At 49.2% G+C, this 17787-nt stretch overlaps 1 protein-coding gene across 1 annotated transcript in view; it reads right to left on the reverse strand.

Annotated features, from left to right (window-relative positions):
- Positions 1 to 17787, reverse strand: part of LOC140402863 (zinc finger protein RFP-like) — a 40027-nt gene that overhangs the window by 13253 nt on the left and 8987 nt on the right. Inside the window, exons 2-3 of the mRNA XM_072490488.1 lie at positions 13709 to 13911; positions 10199 to 10244 (exon numbers count right to left, since the gene is read on the reverse strand). Of these exons, the coding sequence (XP_072346589.1) occupies positions 10199 to 10244; positions 13709 to 13911 (249 nt within the window). The remainder of the gene's footprint in view (positions 1 to 10198; positions 10245 to 13708; positions 13912 to 17787) is intronic.

Below are 17787 nucleotides of genomic sequence, written 5' to 3' on the forward strand. Positions count from 1 at the left end.
TGGGCGAAGCTAAGGTTTTTCGGAAAAGCATTTTCAGTTCAGTTCTGTTTGAAGCTGCGTGCATAGAGAGATGGTTCTGTACCCGCTGGTAAGTTTGTTAAAAATCGGCGCCGAGGACCCAGGTTCGATCCCGGCCCTGGGTCACTGTCCGTGTGGGCACGTTCGCCCCATGTCTGCGTGGGTCTCACCTCCACCACCCAAAAATAAAAAGATGCACAGGGTAGGTGTGGAAGCCAGGTATTTCTAATACAACTAATATAGGTAAAAGATAGCTGTTTAAGCGTAAATATTAAGCCCCAGTTGTAAATTAAGGATTGAAGAGACACATATCCTGCAAATTCATTTTACATAGTTTTAAAGTGGCAGCAAAGTCTGATAAAACAGACAGTTTGAACAGCAAGTCAGTGTCCAAGGACAGAGAAGGCCCATAACAACATTGCCTGATAAGATAAGGTGAAGGCTCCATTGTGACAATAGCCTGAACCACATTCCATAACTTGTAAGGCTGAAACATTTTAGGTTATTGCTGTAGTTTTAAAATGGACAGTTTATAAGACATCGAATCAAATATATATTTGATTCCAACTTTCTCAAAACATAACAATTTCATAGGAGCAGCATAACTCAGTTTGCTAAATTGAAACAGACTTTGATTTATGTTTTGCAAGTCATTTGCAATCGCCAAGCCAGCATATTATGGCTTTGATAAAGCAACATATTGCATTCTTTAACATACACAGATATGCAGATACACAACAAATAGAAGTAATGTTACACATTGAAGATGGACGGCTTGCCGTCAAATCAAATGTCTTTGAGTCTAACCCAAACTAATTAGGATTATATTGGGGTGTGCTTAGATGACTTAAGACAGAAATGAAAGGGTATAACTATAGAAGTTTCGGCTCGCCATTTTGAGTTTTGTTTTAGATTAGTTTTTGATTAGTTTTGCATTAGGTTTAGTGGTAGAATGTTAGTTTTTGTTTTGTTGGTTTGAAGTTGAAGTCTCTCTCTCTCTCTTTTTCATATTTCATTTTCAAACTTTGACCTTTTAAAAGTTATTGTTGAGCTGTTTACCTAAGCAAGCAGATAATTCTTTTGAAAGCTTCAAATTGACTACGAATTACCTTTTAAATGTCTTTCAAATTGTAATCAATGGAAGACAAATTCTTATTGGCACCTGAGAAGTTTTAACTTAAATTTCTACTGAGTTCCAGTAATCGCAAAGTGCTGCTGGGAACCGAATGGTAGAAATCCTTCAACTTGGCGTAGTCGGCAAAGGGGAGGAGTACTGATGCGACCTTCGGAGGAGGCCCAGGCGACGACGGAAGCTTCGGGAATAATCGGAGGAGGCCCGGAAGACAGTCAGAACCCACGGCTAGACTAGGGTAAGAAATATCTTTTTCACCCATTAAAAGTCTTATGACATTTTTATAGACTGTGTTAAATCAATCAGGAGCCGATCGTTGAAACTAAAATAAAACGGGACTGAAAAAATAGTCACGGTAGTGTACACAGAAACACAAAAGGAGTCGACGACCCAGAAATTGGGTGTAAGGCTGAGTTTATGGGGGACATGAATCCTAAAATAGATTCAGAACCTTCAAATGGTAGAGAACTGCTTCCCACATCATGCAAGGGAGGTTGGGCTGTACCGGATGTTTCTATTGACAATATAGTGGATGATCTTGGATCTTTTATTTGTAAACAATTTGGACTGTCTGAAGTTGTCACAAAAATTGAATCAAAATATGATATCCCCAAAGTCCCTTGATAATAGCACACTGGGCTAAATCGCTGGCTTTGAAAGCAGACCAAGGCAGGCCAGCAGCACGGTTCAATTCCCGTACCAGCCTCCCCGAACAGGCGCCGGAATGTGGCGACTAGGGGCTTTTCACAGTAACTTCATTTGAAGCCTACTTGTGACAATAAGCGATTTTCATTTCATTTTCATTTTCATGTACACAGCCGGGATGTTTGCTAAGGCTGTGATTAAGGGGGGGTGGTAAAAGTGAGGTAATCATTGATTTTGACCATTTACCTTTTTTTACAGGTAGTGAGCTAATGGAATATTGTTTTGGAGAATTCCCTAGGGTGAGGGATTGTCTAACCAGGTCATGGGACATCCTGTGGGAGGAGACATGAGCATGCCTTCTGCTTAAGGTAGAGATGATATCACTAAGGGGGGGCGGGGGGGGGGGAGCCAGGTCTGTCTGTAGTTTCAGTTTGCTCTATTTTCAAAGTCCCTTGATAATAGGGGCTGGTTTAGCACACTGGGCTAAATCGCTGGCTTTGAAAGCAGACCAAGGCAGGCCAGCAGCACGGTTCAATTCCCGTACCAGCCTCCCCGAACAGGCGCCGGAATGTGGCGACTAGGGGCTTTTCACAGTAACTTCATTTGAAGCCTACTTGTGACAATAAGCGATTTTCATTTCATTTTCATTTTCATTTCATTTTCAAGAAGGCATGGAGTAAGACCACACGGTTAAACGGTGGACGACGTATGAAATGGTCTTCTGCAGTAATGGCACAGCTCCGAAAACATCAAGAGGCAATTGCAAAAACGAAATTCGACCGTGAGCTTCAGTCCGCTAAAGACCAACTAGCAGCAGCGGTTGAGGAATTACGAGAGGCAAAATCCAAACTTGAGCATCATGGTGAAATTAGAGCACTGTTGGAAAATGAAACCCTCGAGGTTCATACAGCTATCTTTTCAAGTGGCAGAATTGCAACATCAAATTGAGCAAATCAAAAGTCAAAATTGCCAGTTACTGGAGGAAAAATGTATTTTGGAAAGTGACATGGACACCATGAAATGCCAGAACAAATTACTGGCACAAATCAATAGCACAAGAGACGTCAAATCTGTTTTTAAAAAATCAGCTGAACTCTCCAAGCAAACTGCGCCACCAGCTGGACAATTCGAAATGATGTTAACTAAGACCCAAGGTGTACCAGTGGTAACTAAATCAAACCTTACATCATTGCAAGCTGCTACTGACATGAAAACACTGATCGAGGTTCCACAAGGGGGGGGTCTGGCCCAAATGAACGATCTGTCAAGGACACTTTTACCCCAGTTAAGCATCAAACAGCCACCAGAACTGTTTGCAGCTTTAAACTTGTTCCTACCCAGGCCTCAGTCCGAAACCTCAATTGCGAACAAAGGCACGTCAATCGTTGCCTCTCCTCCTCCGTTAACGACAAATCCAACCCTTGCATTCACTTCAAAAAAGAATTCCAGAAGATTCCTGATTGACGCAGCTCCTGAAGACATACGGCTCGGGTTTCGGCGTGGATCTGGCCAGAGTTAGGTCTTTTCTGTAAAACAGTGTCAAGAGATCTTTTTCTCAAAGAATAACTCTGTAAAAGTATTCCTCTGTGCTGTTGGTATTTAGGGTGAATTGAGAGGTTTCTTGCTGTTTGAGTGGGAATAAAGATAGCAGTTAAGGGTATATTGTATTTACTGTATTGAGTAGTATTCTTTAAGGGGTAATTGTAAGCTATTTTTGGGCGTGATGCTAAAGATATTTTAATACTGTGTTATCAATAAAGTCTGTTTGAGTAAACCGTGGCCCTATTTCTTACTTTTCCTCACAGTCTTACAGAGCCCTGTGGGAATTCCAATGGACTTTTTTCGACTTCCGATGTCTGTTCCCTCGGTCTGGGAAACCTCGGAATAATGTCTCCAAACCCCCGGCCCAATATCAGCCTTCCCGTTTTGCTCATTCCTTTCCCCTCCTCCACACTTTCTCCAAACCTGTTGCCGTCTCTTAGCAATTTCCTGCTTAGGTGCAACGCCAGTTTGGGTGGGGGTAGGGTGATCCTTAGCTCGGTTGGCGAGGGGAGCCGAAACTCCGCCAACTCCCTCCCTAACGGCGCTGGGGGTGTAAAGGTGGCGGCTCACACCACCCGTTTCTCAAGGGGAATTGGGGGAAGGCAATAAATTCTGGGCCTGGCTAGCACGGCAGCACAGTGGGTTAGCACCGCTGCCTCACGGCGCCACGGTCCCAGGTTCGATTCCGGCTTGGGTCACTGTCTGTGTGGAGTCTGCACGTTCTCCCCGTGTGTGCGTGGGTTTCCTCCGGGTGCTCCGGTTTCCTCCCACAGTCCAAAGATGTGCAAGTTAGGTGAATTGGCCGCGATAAATTGCCCTTAGTGTCCAAAGATGTGCAGGTTAGGTGGATTGGCCGTGCTAAATTGCCCCTTACTGTCCAAAGATGTGCAGGTCAGGTGGATTGGCCGTGCTAAATTGCCCCTTAAGTGTCCAAAGATGTGCAGGTTAGGTGGATTGGCCGTGCTAAATTGCCCCTTAGTGTCCAAAGATGTGCGGGTTAGGTGGATTGGCCGTGCTAAATTGCCCCTTAGTGTCCAAAGATGTGCAGGTTAGGTGGATTGGCCGTGCTAAATTGTCCTTTAGTGTCCAAAGATGTGCAGGTTAGGTGGATTGGCCGTGCTAAATTGTCCTTTAGTGTCCAAAGATGTGCAGGTTAGGTGGATTGGCTGTGCTAAATTGTCCCTTAGTGTCCAAAGATGTGCAGGTTAGGTGGGTTGGCCATGCTAAATTGTCCTTTAGTGTCCAAAGATGTGCAGGTTAGGTGGATTGTCTGTGCTAAATTGCCCCTTAAGTGTCCAAAGATGTGCGAGTTAGGTGGATTGGCCCTGCTAAATTGTCCCTTAGTGTCCAAAGATGTGCGGGTTAGGTGGATTGGCCGTGCTAAATTGCCCCTTAGTGTCCAAAGATGTGGTGAGGTGGATTGGCCGTGCTAAATTGCCCCTTAGTGTCCAAAGATGTGCAGGTTAGGTGGATTGGCCGTGCTAAATTGACCCTTAGTGTCCAATGATGTGCGCGTTAGGTGGATTGGCCATGCTAAATTGCCCCTTAGTGTCCAAAGATGTGCAGGTTAGGTGGATTGGCTGTGCTAAATTGTCCCTTAGTGTCCAAAGATGTGCGGGTTAGGTGGATTGGCCGTGCTAAATTGTCCCTTAGTGTCCAAAGATGTGCAGGTTAGGTGGATTGGCTGTGCTAAATTGTCCCTTAGTGTCCAAAGATGTGCAGGTTAGGTGGATTGGCCGTGCTAAATTGTCCCTTAGTGTCCAAAGATGTGCAGGTTAGGTGGATTGGCCGTGCTAAATTGCCCCTTAGTGTCCAAAGATGTGCAGGTTAGGTGGATTGGCCGTGCTAAATTGCCCCTTAGTGTCCAAAGATGTGCAGGTTAGAACATAGAAAATACAGCACAGAACAGGCCCTTCGGCCCACAATGTTGTGCCGAACCTTTGTCCTAGATTAATCGTAGATTATCATTGAATTTACAGTGCAGAAGGAGGCCATTCGGCCCTTTGAGTCTGCACCGGCTCTTGGAAAGAGCACCCTACCCAAACTCAACACCTCCACCCAACACCAAGGGCAATTTGGACATTATGGGCAATTTATCATTGGCCAATTCACCTAACCCGCACATCTTTGGACTGTGGGAGGAAACCGGAGCCACCGGAGGAAACCCACGCAGACACGGAGAGGATGTGCAGACTCCGCACAGACAGTGACCCAAGCCGGAATCGAATCTGGGACCATGGAGCTGTGAAGCAATTGTGCTATCCACAATGCTACCGTGCTGCCCTTAAGAACAAATAAATCTACACTATATCATTTTACCGTAATCCATGTACCTATCCAATAGCTGCTTGAAGGTCCCTAATGTTTCCGACTCAACTACTTCCACAGGCAGTGCATTCCATGCCCCCACTACTCTCTGGGTAAAGAACCTACCTCTGATATCCCTCCTATATCTTCCACCTTTCACCTTAAATTTATGTCCCCTTGTAATGGTTTGTTCCACCCGGGGAAAAAGTCTCTGACTGTCTACTCTATCTATTCCCCTGATCATCTTATAAACCTCTATCAAGTCACCCCTCATCCTTCTCCGCTCTAATGAGAAAAGGCCTAGCACCCTCAACCTTTCCTCGTAAGACCTACTCTCCATTCCAGGCAACATCCTGGTAAATCTTCTTTGCACCTTTTCCAGAGCTTCCACATCCTTCCTAAAATGAGGCGACCAGATCTGTACACAGTACTCCAAATGTGGCCTTACCAAAGTTTTGTACAGCTGCATCATCACCTCACGGCTCTTAAATTCAATACCTCTGTTAATGAACGCGAGCACACCATAGGCCTTCTTCACAGCTCTATCCACTTGAGTGGCAACTTTCAAAGATGTATGAACATAGACCCCAAGATCTCTCTGCTCCTCCACATTGCCAAGAACTCTACCGTTAACCCTGTATTCCGCATTCATATTTGTCCTTCCAAAATGGACAACCTCACACTTTTCAGGGTTAAACTCCATCTGCCACTTCTCAGCCCAGCTCTGCATCCTATCTATGTCTCTTTGCAGCCGACAACAGCCCTCCTTACTATCCACAACTCCACCAATCTTCGTATTGTCTGCAAATTTACTGACCCACCCTTCAACTCCCTCATCCAAGTCATTAATGAAAATCACAAACAGCAGAGGACCCAGAACTGATCCCTGCGGTACGCCACTGGTAACTGGGATCCAGGCTGAATATTTGCCATCCACCACCACTCTCTCACTTCTATCGGTTAGCCAGTTCGTTATCCAACTGGCCAAATTTCCCACTATCCCATGCCTCCTTACTTTCTGCATAAGCCTACCATGGGGAACTTTATCAAATGCCTTACTAAAATCCATGTATACTACATCCACTGCTTTACCTTCATCCACATGCTTGGTCACCTCCTCAAAGAATTCAATAAGACTTGTAAGGCAAGACCTACCCCTCACAAATCCGCGCTGACTATCCCTAATCAAGCAGTGTCTTTCCAGATGCTCAGAGATCCTATCCTTCAGTACCCTTTCCATTACTTTGCCTACCACCGAAGTAAGACTAACTGGCCTGTAATTCCCAGGGTTATCCCTAGTTCCTTTTTTGAACAGGGGCACGACATTCGCCACTCTCCAATCCCCTGGTACCACCCTGTTGACAGTGAGGACGAAAAGATAATTGCCAACGGCTCTGCAATTTCATCTCTTGCTTCCCATAGAATCCTTGGATATATCCCGTCAGGCCCGGGGGACTTGTCTATCCTCAAGTTTTTCAAAATGCCCAACACATCTTCCTTCCTAACAAGTATTTCCTCGAGCTTACCAATCTGTTTCACACTGTCCTCTCCAACAATATCACCCCTCTCATTTGTAAATACAGAAGAAAAGTACTCGTTCAAGACCTCTCCTATCTCTTCAGACTCAATACACAATCTCCCGCTACTGTCCTTGATCGGACCTACCCTCGCTCTAGTCATTCTCATATTTCTCACATGTGTAAAAGGCCTTGGGGTTTTCCTTGATCCTACCCGCCAAAGATTGTTCATGCCCTCTCTTAGCTCTCCTAATCCCTTTCTTCAGTTCCCTCCTGGCTATCTTGTATCCCTCCAATGCCCTGTCTGAACCTTGTTTCCTCAGCCTTACATAAGTCACCTTTTTCCTCTTAGGTGGATTGGCCGTGCTAAATTGACCCTTAGTGTCCAAAGATGTGCAGGTTAGGTGGATTGGCCGTGCTAAATTGACCCTTAGTGTCCAAAGATGTGCAGGTTAGGTGGATTGGCTGTGCTAAATTGACCCTTAGTGTCCAAAGATGTGCAGGTTAGGTGGATTGGCTGCGCTAAATTGTCCCTTAGTGTCCAAAGATGTGCGGGTTAGGTGGATTGGCCGTGCTAAATTGTCCCTTAGTGTCCAAAGATGTGCAGGTTAGGTGGATTGGCCGTGCTAAATTGACCCTTAGTGTCCAAAGATGTGCAGGTTAGGTGGATTGGCCGTGCTAAATTGCCCCTTAGTGTCCAAAGATGTGCAGGTTAGGTGGATTGGCCATGCTAAATTGTCCCTTAGTGTCCAAGGATGTGAAGGTTAGGTGGATTGGCCGTGCTAAATTGTCCCTTAGTGTCCAAAGATGTGCAGGTTAGGTGGATTGGCCGTGCTAAATTGTCCCTTAGTGTCCAAAGATGTGCAGGTTAGGTGGATTGGCCGTGCTAAATTGTCCCTTAGTGTCCAAAGATGTGCAGGTTAGGTGGATTGGCCGTGCTAAATTGTCCCTTAGTGTCCAAAGGTTGGGTTTCGGGAATGGGTCGGTGGGGCACGCCTAGGTCGGGTGTTCTTTCGGAGGGTCAGCGCAGACTTGAGTGGCTGAATGGCCTCCTTCTATCTATGATCCCCTACCAGCTGAAGTAGTTCTTGGGACAGGCATCCTCCGTGTGCACCATAATGATATCAACATTTGGGCAAATGGGACTCTACTTGAGGAGGGAGCTTTGCGTACGTACGGGGTATTGGTCTCCTTACCAAAGCATGACGAGTGGGAATTTAAGATATATATTGTTTTATCTGAATCTTGTGCAGTTAAGGCGAAAAGCCTGGGTTAGTGTGCGTATCTATTTACTGTTGTGAGCTTTTTAAAAGTCCTGGTTTAAAAGACAGCCAGACGCTGTGGCTACAGAAGGGGTAATTAAAGCACCGTAAAAATGAGACCATTCTTAGTTTCAAACTATGCTTATGTGTCAAAGTGGATTTTTGTTATGACTTCTGGGGAGCAGTTAATTAGAAACTTTGGGCGCGATTCTCTGTTTCTGAGACTAAGTGTTGACGCCGACATTGACGCCGACGCAGAACATCAAAACCGAGCCTGGATCGTTTCAGCGACTGCGGAGGGGCTAGCACCGGCGCCACACGGAACACAATCGATTCCAATGAGAAACGGTGCGGGATTCGCCGGGTCCATGATGGACACTCGGGAGGCTGACAGGCCGCAGCCGTACATACACATTACAACCCCGCACACGCTCATCCCAGCCAACAAGATGGCACTGGTCATGCTGGAGCGTGCCGATGTTGGATACTTTCCGTACCCTCTCTCTCTCTCTCCCTCAGCCGCCACTTTTAAAAGCACAAGGGAACCGTGCCGTCGGGAACTCGGCCCATTGGATGCGAGCATCGCGGAGGCCTCCGGAGAGTACCAGGTCGGGCCCGCTGGTGATATGCAAACGATGTTTACTGCACGTGCGTTCCGGGACGCATTGACGCCACTGTCGAGGTGACGGAGAATTGCGATTTGCCGTCAAATCGGCGGCCGCCGCAACTTTAGGGTCAGAACCTATTCTCCGCCCAATCGCGTTTCGCGATTTCGGCGTCGGCCTACGGAGAACCCTGCCCAATGTGTTTAAACTTACATAATCAGGGATTTGAGAGGGACAACGATCACGAGGAGCCGGGGGGAGGCTGAAGCAGTCAGGGTTTTGTGTCAGTCAGTTTAGATTTGGCTGCGAACAGAACATTTTGCCAAAAGCTGTGAGGTTAAACAGTAGTTTGAAACGGACAAGAATCTGCAGGCTATTTCCTGAAGGATCTCTCTCTCTCTTCCTCTCAAAGCCATGGAACATGGAACAGTTCAGGCCCTTCAGCCCACGATGTTGTGCCAACCATTTATCCTAATCCAAGATATAGAACATAGAACATCTTTCCAAGGCATCTCGATACAGCAAGTATTCCTGTGTTTGCTAACTGTTTTTAAAAGTGGGTTTTGACCTGAGCTGGGTTTTGCTTGATTGGGGATAAAGATGGCACTCGGTGTTAGAAGTGATTCATTGCATTTATAAGCTTTGGTTTACTGGTCACTGATAGCTATTTCTTTCCTGACATTAAAGTTAGTTTAATACTGTAATAAAGTTTATTCTAATATACCATATCCCTGTTTGTGCGTGGAATTACACCTGGAGGAAAGTAATTGTTTCCTCTCAGTTTTACAAATTAAATAATAGAATTGGCATTCACCAAAATGATGTGGAGGGTAAGGTGAATTGGCAACCCTAAATTGGAAAAAAAAAAGAATCGGGGACTTAAAATTTTTTTTTAAGAGGTATTGAAGGAATGCCGCCGTATCGGAGGGTCTGCACTGAGAGCGCGGGCGACACGGGGGCACAGTGGGTTAGCACCGCTGCCTCACAGTGGGAGGGGGGAAATCTGGATTACGACTCTATCCGAAGTGATGATGTCAGGTTACGGAGTGCCGCCATTTTCATCAGCTGTGAGCAAGCCCCTCCCACCGTATTGTTAATGGCGCATGGGAATTTATCCGGGAGCCGCTACGGGTTTGGGGGGGGGGGGGGGGGGTGGGGAGAGCTCCTTACCAGGAATTCGTCCGTCAGCTCCTGAATGAGAAGAATCTCGCAACTCCTAGACGCAGAGACGGATAAGAGAGGTGTCAAACATTCGCCTCAAGGATGGATCGATCCCATCCGCCACTCTTTCGCGATAAGGGGTTTCATTTCCCCGAGGGGTACGGGGTTCAACGGGGTGGGGGGGGGATGCCAGCCAGTCCGTAAGGGGGAATCCCGGCGCCAACACAGGGCCACTCCCACCCAACACGCATAAGTATGTGATACCTCGCTACGGGGGCCTACCTTTCAATTCACCCCCCCCCCCCCCCCCCCCGTCCCCCAGTTCAGGCCCCCCAACCCTCCATGCGCTCCTTCAGTCCCTTTCTTGTGCCCCCTCCAGTACCCGCCCCCCCCCCCTTCTCACGGCCATTACCCCTCTCAGTCGCCCCCCTCTCCCCCCGCCAACCGGCAATCATAAAGTCCAAACTTCCATCTGACAGCACCCGGAAAACCGTGAACTGTTTTGGTTCCCTTATCCCCTGGTTCAGAAGGTGAAGTCACACGGGATCAGGGGTGAGCTGGCAAGGTGGATACAGAACTGGCTCGGTCACAGAAGGCAGAGAGTAGCAATGGAAGGTTGCTTTTCTAATTGGAGGGATGTGACCAGTGGTGTTCCGCATGGATCAGTGCTGGGACCTTTGCTGTTTGTAGTATATATAAATGATTTGGAGGAAAATGTAACTGGTCTGATTAGTAAGTTTGCGGACGACACAAAGGTTGGTGGAATTGCGGATAGCGATGAGGACTGTCTGAGGATACAGCAGGATTTAGATTGTCTGGAGACTTGGGCGGAGAGATGGCAGATGGAGTTTAAACCGGACAAATGTGAGGTAATGCATTTTGGAAGGTTTATACAGGTAGGGAATATACAGTGAATGGTGGAACCCTCAAGAGTATTGACAGTCAGAGATCTAGGAGTACAGGTCCACAGGTCATTGAAAGGGACAACACAGGTGGAGAAGGTAGTCAAGAAGGCATACGGCATGCTTGCCTTCATTGGCCGGGGCATTGAGTATAAGAATTGGCAAGTCATGTTGCAGCTGTGTAGAACCTTAGTTAGGCCACACTTGGAGTATAGTGTTCAATTCTGGTCGCCACACTACCAGAAGGATGTGGAGGCTTTAGAGAGGGTGCAGAAGAGATTTACCAGAATGTTGCCTGGTATGGAGGGTATTAGCTATGAGGAGCGGTTGAATAAACTCGGTTTGTTCTCACTGGAACGACGGAGGTTGAGGGGCGACCTGATAGAGGTCTACAAAATTATGAGGGGCACAGACAGAGTGGATAGTCAGAGGCTTTTTCCCAGGGTAGAGGGGTCGATTACTAGGAGGCATAGGTTTAAGGTGCGAGGGGCAAGGTTTAAAGTAGATGTACGAGGCAAATTTTTTACACAGAGGGTAGTGGGTGCCTGGAACTCGCTACCGGAGGAGGTGGTGGAAGCAGGGACAATAGTGACGTTTAAGGGGCATCTTGACAAATACACGAATAGGATGGGAATAGAAGGATACGGACCCAGGAAGTGTAGAAGATTGTAGTTTAGTCGGGCAGCATGGTCGGCGCGGGCTTGGAGGGCCAGTTCCTGTGCTGTACTTTCCTTTGTTCTTATCCAAGGAAAGATATACCGGCATTGGAGACAGTCCAGAGAAGGGTCACTGGGTTGACGCCGGGTATGGAGGGATTTTCTTATGAGGAGAGGTCAAGTAGGCCGGGGCCTGTACTCGTTGGAGTTTAGAAGAATGAGAGGCGACCTTATTGACGGAGCAGACTCGATGGGCCGAGTTTGAGGGCAGCACGGTAGCACAGTGGTTAGCACCGTTGCTTCACAGCTCCAGGGTCCCAGGTTCGTTTCCCGGCTTGGGTCACTGTTTGTGTGGAGTTTGCACGTCCTCCCCGTGTGTGCGTGGGTTTCCTCCGGGTGCTCCGGTTTCCTCCCACAGTCCAAAGATGTGCAGGTTAGGTGGATTGGCCGCGCTAAATTGTCCCTTAGTGTACAAAGATGTGCAGGTTAGGCGGATTGGCCGTGCTAAATTGTCCCTTAGTGTCCAAAGATGTGCAGGTTAGGTGGATTGGCCGTGCTAAATTGTCCCTTAATGTCCAAAGATGTGCAGGTTAGGCGGATTGGCCGTGCTAAATTGTCCCTTAGTGTCCAAAGATGTGCAGGTTAGGTGGATTGGTCATGCTAAATTGTCTCTTAGTGTCCAAAGATGTGCAGGTTAGGTGGATTGGTCATGCTAAATTGTCCCTTAGTGTCCAAAGATATGCAGGTTAGGTGGATTGGCCATGCTAAATTGTCCCTTAGTGTCCAAAGATGTGCAGGTTAGGTGGATTGGCCGTGTTAAATTGTCCTTTAGTGTCCAAAGATGTGCAGGTTAGGTGGATTGGCCATGCTAAATTGTCCCTTAGTGTCCAAAGATGTGCAGGTTAGGTGGATTGGCCATGTTAAATTGTCCTTTAGTGTCCAAAAAAGATTAGGTGGGGTTACTGGGTCACGGGGATAGGATGGAGGCATGGGGCTTAATTAGGGTGCTCTTTCCAAGGGCCGGTGCAGCTTCGATGGGCTGAATGGCCTCCTTTTTGCACCAAATTCTATGATTCTGCTCCTTATTCTGTCTTATGGCCGTTTGGAGAGCTGGTTAAATATCATCTGAACACAAACCAAAATGTTGGGGTCCATTGTTGAAGGGCGTCTCTATCTTAAGGTCTGATGTATGATCCTGAACGAACTGGACCAGATGGACATGGAGAGAATGTTTCCTGTTGTGGGCAAGTCCAGGGCTAGGATTTAAAATTCAGGGTTTGCTGTTTTCGCCGCGGGGGCGGGGGGGTTCAATGAATATTTTTAAGGCGGCGGTGAGATAGATTCCAGGGGTTCGAAGGTTATCGGCGGGGGAGGGGGGGGTGGGCACTGTCTCAGGATATGGAGACGGCCATTTTGAACCGAGCTGAGGAGAAATTTCATCATTTAAGGGGTTGTGAATCTTTGGCATTCTCTGCCCCCAGAAAGGTTGTGGGTGTTCCGTCAGTGAATGTATTCAAGGCCCGCAGATAGGCAGACTTCTGGTCCCTCAGGGGAATTAAGGGATACGGGGGGAGAGCCGGGGGGGGGGGGGGTGGGGGGGAATGGATTGGAGTGAGGGCTATGATCGACCACGATCGGACAAGCCGGTCTACTCCTTGTTCCGATTGATAAACTGATGCTCCCTTTGAAATCCGATAGTCATCCGATATGATGAGTCACAGGCGGGAAGTTTTGACAGTCTGTGTCTTTTACGCAGCAATGCTCAACCCCCCCCCCTGCCGATTGTTGCAAAATGACCGAGCCAGTTCACAGGAGCCTAAATCAGGCACGGCTCGATGCCGGGGGGTGGGGGTGGGGGTGGGGGTTGGGGGGGGGGGGGAGGGGGCAGAAGAGGGAGCATTTCAGCCACAAGCTACCCTTCATCCCCCCCCCCCCCCCACGCCCCGCCCCCCCCGCCTTACCTGTGAGCTTTCGACAACCTACATCCGTCGCAGAGAATCCTTTGGTCCTTCACGCAGTACAGAGTCAAGGGCCTCTGGTGCTTCTCGCACTGCCTCCGAATCGAGCGGTTTCCGGGCGTCCGAGGCGGACTTGGCTTCCTGCAACCTCGCGACCAGGTTGGCGGCCAGGAAGTTCTTGGTGACGTTTTTTGTTTCGAGAAAGCCTGCGGCGGGCGAAGAGGGCCGTATCAGCAATCCCAAGGCAACAAAGTGACCCCGCGCCCCACTCGAGCTTCGGACAATCTGCCCTCCTCGCCACACGGTGGGCTGGAATAAAGAAATCTTGCTCGGGGTTGTACAGGGGTTCGGCGAGACTACATCTGGAATAACTGCGGGCATGGTTTGGGCCTTCACATTTCAGAAAGGATTGACTTGTGTTGGAGGGCGAGGCAGCGAAGGTCGATTTGACCCTGGAGTAGGGAGGGGGGATGTTCCAACAACAGGGGCCCAAGCGCCAAGGAAAGGGAAAGATTACTGGGGGAGATTCTGAGGGGTGGATAAAAAATAATGCGGAGGCCCCGGATGAAGGACTATACAGGGAGAGGTGACGACTCCAGACGGAGTTCGACCTGCTGACCACAGGGAGGGGCAGAGGCTGAGTGGAGGAAGGCACAGGGGATGAGATATGAAATATGGGGAAAAGGCGAGTCGGCCTGCTGGCCCACCAGCTTCGAAAGAGGACAGCGGCGAGGGGGATAGGGGGAGTTAGGGATGAAACAGGAGCCACGGTGCGGAGAGCAGGGAAGATGAATGAGGTGCTTAAGACCTTTTATGAGAGGTTATCTAGGTCCCAACCCCCGGAGGGAAAAGAGGGGATGCAGCAGTTTCTGACCAACTAAGGTTCCCGAAGGTGGAGGAGCACGAGGTGGAAGGCCTGCGGGCGCCAATTGGGGTGGACGAGGTGACCAAAGGGCTGGGGAACATGCAGGCAGGGAAGGCCCCGGGACCCTGATGGGTTCCCGGTGGAACTTTATAGAAAATATATGGACTTGTTGGCCCCGCTGCTGGTAAGAACCTTTAACGAGGCCAGAGAAGGGGGGACCCAACCCCTGACAATGTCGGAGGCGGCGATATCACTCATCTTGAAGCGAGATAAAGACCCGCTGCAATGCGGGTCTTATAGGCCTATCTCACTCCTAAATGTGGACACCAAGTTGCTGGCAAAGGTGCTGGCAACAAGGATCATAGAATTTACAGTGCAGAAGGAGGCCATTCAGCCATCGAGTCTACACCGGCTCTTGGAAAGAGCACCCTACCCAAGCCCACACTTGCACCCTATCCCCATAACCCAGTAACCCCACCCAGCACCAAGGGCAATTTTGAACACTAAGGGGCAATTTATCATGGCCAATCCACCTAACCTGCACATCTTTGGACTGTGGGAGGAAACTGGAGCACCCGGAGGAAACCCACACAGACACGGGGAGGATGTGCAGACTCCGCACAGACAGTGACCCAAGCCGGAATCGAACCTGGGACCCTGGAGCTGTGAAGCAATTGTGCTATCCACAATGCTACTGCGCTGCCCCAAGGATAGAGGATTGTGTCCCGGGGGTTGTGCACGAAGATCAGGCAGGGTTCGTAAAGGGGAGACAATTAAATGTCAACGTGCGACGGCTATTAGGGGTGATAATGATGCCCCCAGCAGAGGGGTGGAGCAGAGATAGTGGTGGCAATGGATGCAGAGAAGGCATTTGATAGGGTAGAGTGGGAGTATCTATGGGAGGTGCTGAGGAGGTTCGGGTTCGGGGAGGGGTTTGTCAGCTGGGTTAAACTCCTCTATGGGGCCCCAACAGCAAGTGTAGTCACAAATCGGCAAAGGTCGGAGTATTTTCGGCTACATAGGGGAACAAGACAGGGATGCCCGTTGTCCCCATTACTGTTCGCGCTGGCAAATTGAACCACTGGCCATAGCGCTGAGAGACTCCAGAAAATGGAGAGGGGTGGTTAGAGGGGGAGAGGAACACCGAGTGTCACTCTATGCGGATGACCTACTGCTGTATGTGTTGGATCCAGTGGGGGGGGATGACAGAGGTCATGCAGATATTGAGGGAGTTTGGAGATTTCTCGGGATATAGGCTTAACATGGGGAAGAGTGAGCTTTCCGTGATACACCCCGGGGACCAGAGTAGAGGGATAGATGGCCTACCGCTAAGGAGACTGGAAAGAAACTTCCGATACCTGGGGATTCAGATAGCCAAGAGCTGGGGAACCTTACACAGACTCAATCTGACTCAGCTGGTGGAACAAATGGAAGAGGATTTCAAAAGGTGGGATATGCAGCCGCTGTCACTTGCGGGCAGAGTGCAGGCAATTAAGGTGATGGTCCTCCCGAGGTTCCTATTTGTGTTCCAATGTCTCCCCATATTGATCACTAAGGCCTTTTTCAAAAAAATAGATAGGAGCATCATGAGCTTTGTGTGGGCAGAGAAGGCCCCGAGGGTAAGGAGGGGGTTCCTACAATGTAGCAGAGTCAGAGGGGGACTGGCGTTGCCGAATTTGGGCGACTACTACTGGCCGCCAACGTGGCGATGATCCGTAAGTGGATGATAGAGGGAGAGGGGGCGGCGTGGAAAAGGCTGGAGATGGCGTCCTGCAAAGGAACGAGCTTAAAAGCGCTGGTGACGGCGCCACTACCGCTCTCCCCGAAAAGGTTTACCATGAACCCAGTGGTGGCGGCAACATTAAGTATCTGGGGGCAATGGAGGCGACAGAGGGGTGTGCTGGGAGCCTCGGTGTGGTCCCCGATCAGGAACAACCATAGGTTTGCCCCAGGGAGGTTGGATGGAGGGTTCCAGAGCTGGCACCGGGCAGGAATTAGGAGAGTGGGAGACTTATTTATAGAATGGACGTTTGCGAGTTTGGGAGCGCTAGAGGAAAAGTATGAGCCTGCCCCGGGGAAATATCTTTAGGTATATGCAGGTGAGAGCGTTCACGAGACAACTGGTGAGGGAATTTCCGCTGCTCCCGACACAAGGGATCCAGGACAGGGTGCTTTCGGGGGTGTGGGTCGGGGAGGGGCAAAGTGTCCGAAATATACCGGGCGATGAGAGAAGAGGGGGAGGAGCTGGTAGAAAAACTGAAGGGGAAATGGGAAGAAGAGCTCGGGGAGGAGATTGAGGAGGGTTTGTGGGCTGATGCCTAAGTAGGGTAAATTCTCTTCCTCGTGTGCCAGGCTTAGCCTGATCCAATTTAAGGTGCTGCATAGAGCACACATAACGGGAGCAAGGTTGAGCAGGTTCTTCGGAGTGGAGGACAAGTGTGGGAGGTGCGGGGGAAGCCCGGCGAACCACACACACATGTTTTGGTCGTGCCCGGCACTGGAGGGGTATTGGCGGGGAGTGGCGGGAGTGATCTCGAAGGTGGTGAAGGTCCGGGTCAAGCCAAGCTGGGGGTTGGCTATATTTGGGGTAGCGGATGAGCCGGGAGTGCAGGAGGGCGAAAGAGGCCGATATTGTGGCCTTTGCTTCCCTAGTAGCCCAGCGTAGGATTTTATACTCAGTGGAAGGAGGCGAAACCCCCCCGGACTGGAGGCCTGGATAAACGATATGGCGGGGTTCATAAAACTGGAGCGGATGAAGTTTGCGCTGAGAGGATCGGTTCAAGGGTTCACCAGGCGGTGGCAACAGTTCCTCGACTACCTAGCGGAACGTTAGGGGGAAGATAGCCCAGCAGCAGCAGCTCGGTGGGGGGGGGGGGGTAATTGTTTGTGTTCTAGATGGGGTGCGGGGGCGGGGAAGCATTATTTCGTGTTATTTGGTTAGTTTACTATATTAGTGAAACAATGTTACATATCAGTTATCACGTTACCGTTTTTGTTGATTTGTAAGGGGGAAAAATTGTGTTTGAAAACTTTAATAAAAATATATTTTTTTAAAAAACAGGGGGCCCAAGCAAATCAGGTATATGTTTGAAGAATGAGGGGCGATGTGGTTGAATCAAGATTCTTCAGGGAGCTTCGATCAGGGTGGATGTTGATTGTTTCCGCTGGTCGGGGGGATCGAGAACAGCTGGGGAGGGGAGGGGCGCGGTCTCGGGAT

Source organism: Scyliorhinus torazame, chromosome 26, assembly GCF_047496885.1.
Source record: "Scyliorhinus torazame isolate Kashiwa2021f chromosome 26, sScyTor2.1, whole genome shotgun sequence".
Lineage (NCBI taxonomy): Eukaryota > Metazoa > Chordata > Chondrichthyes > Carcharhiniformes > Scyliorhinidae > Scyliorhinus > Scyliorhinus torazame.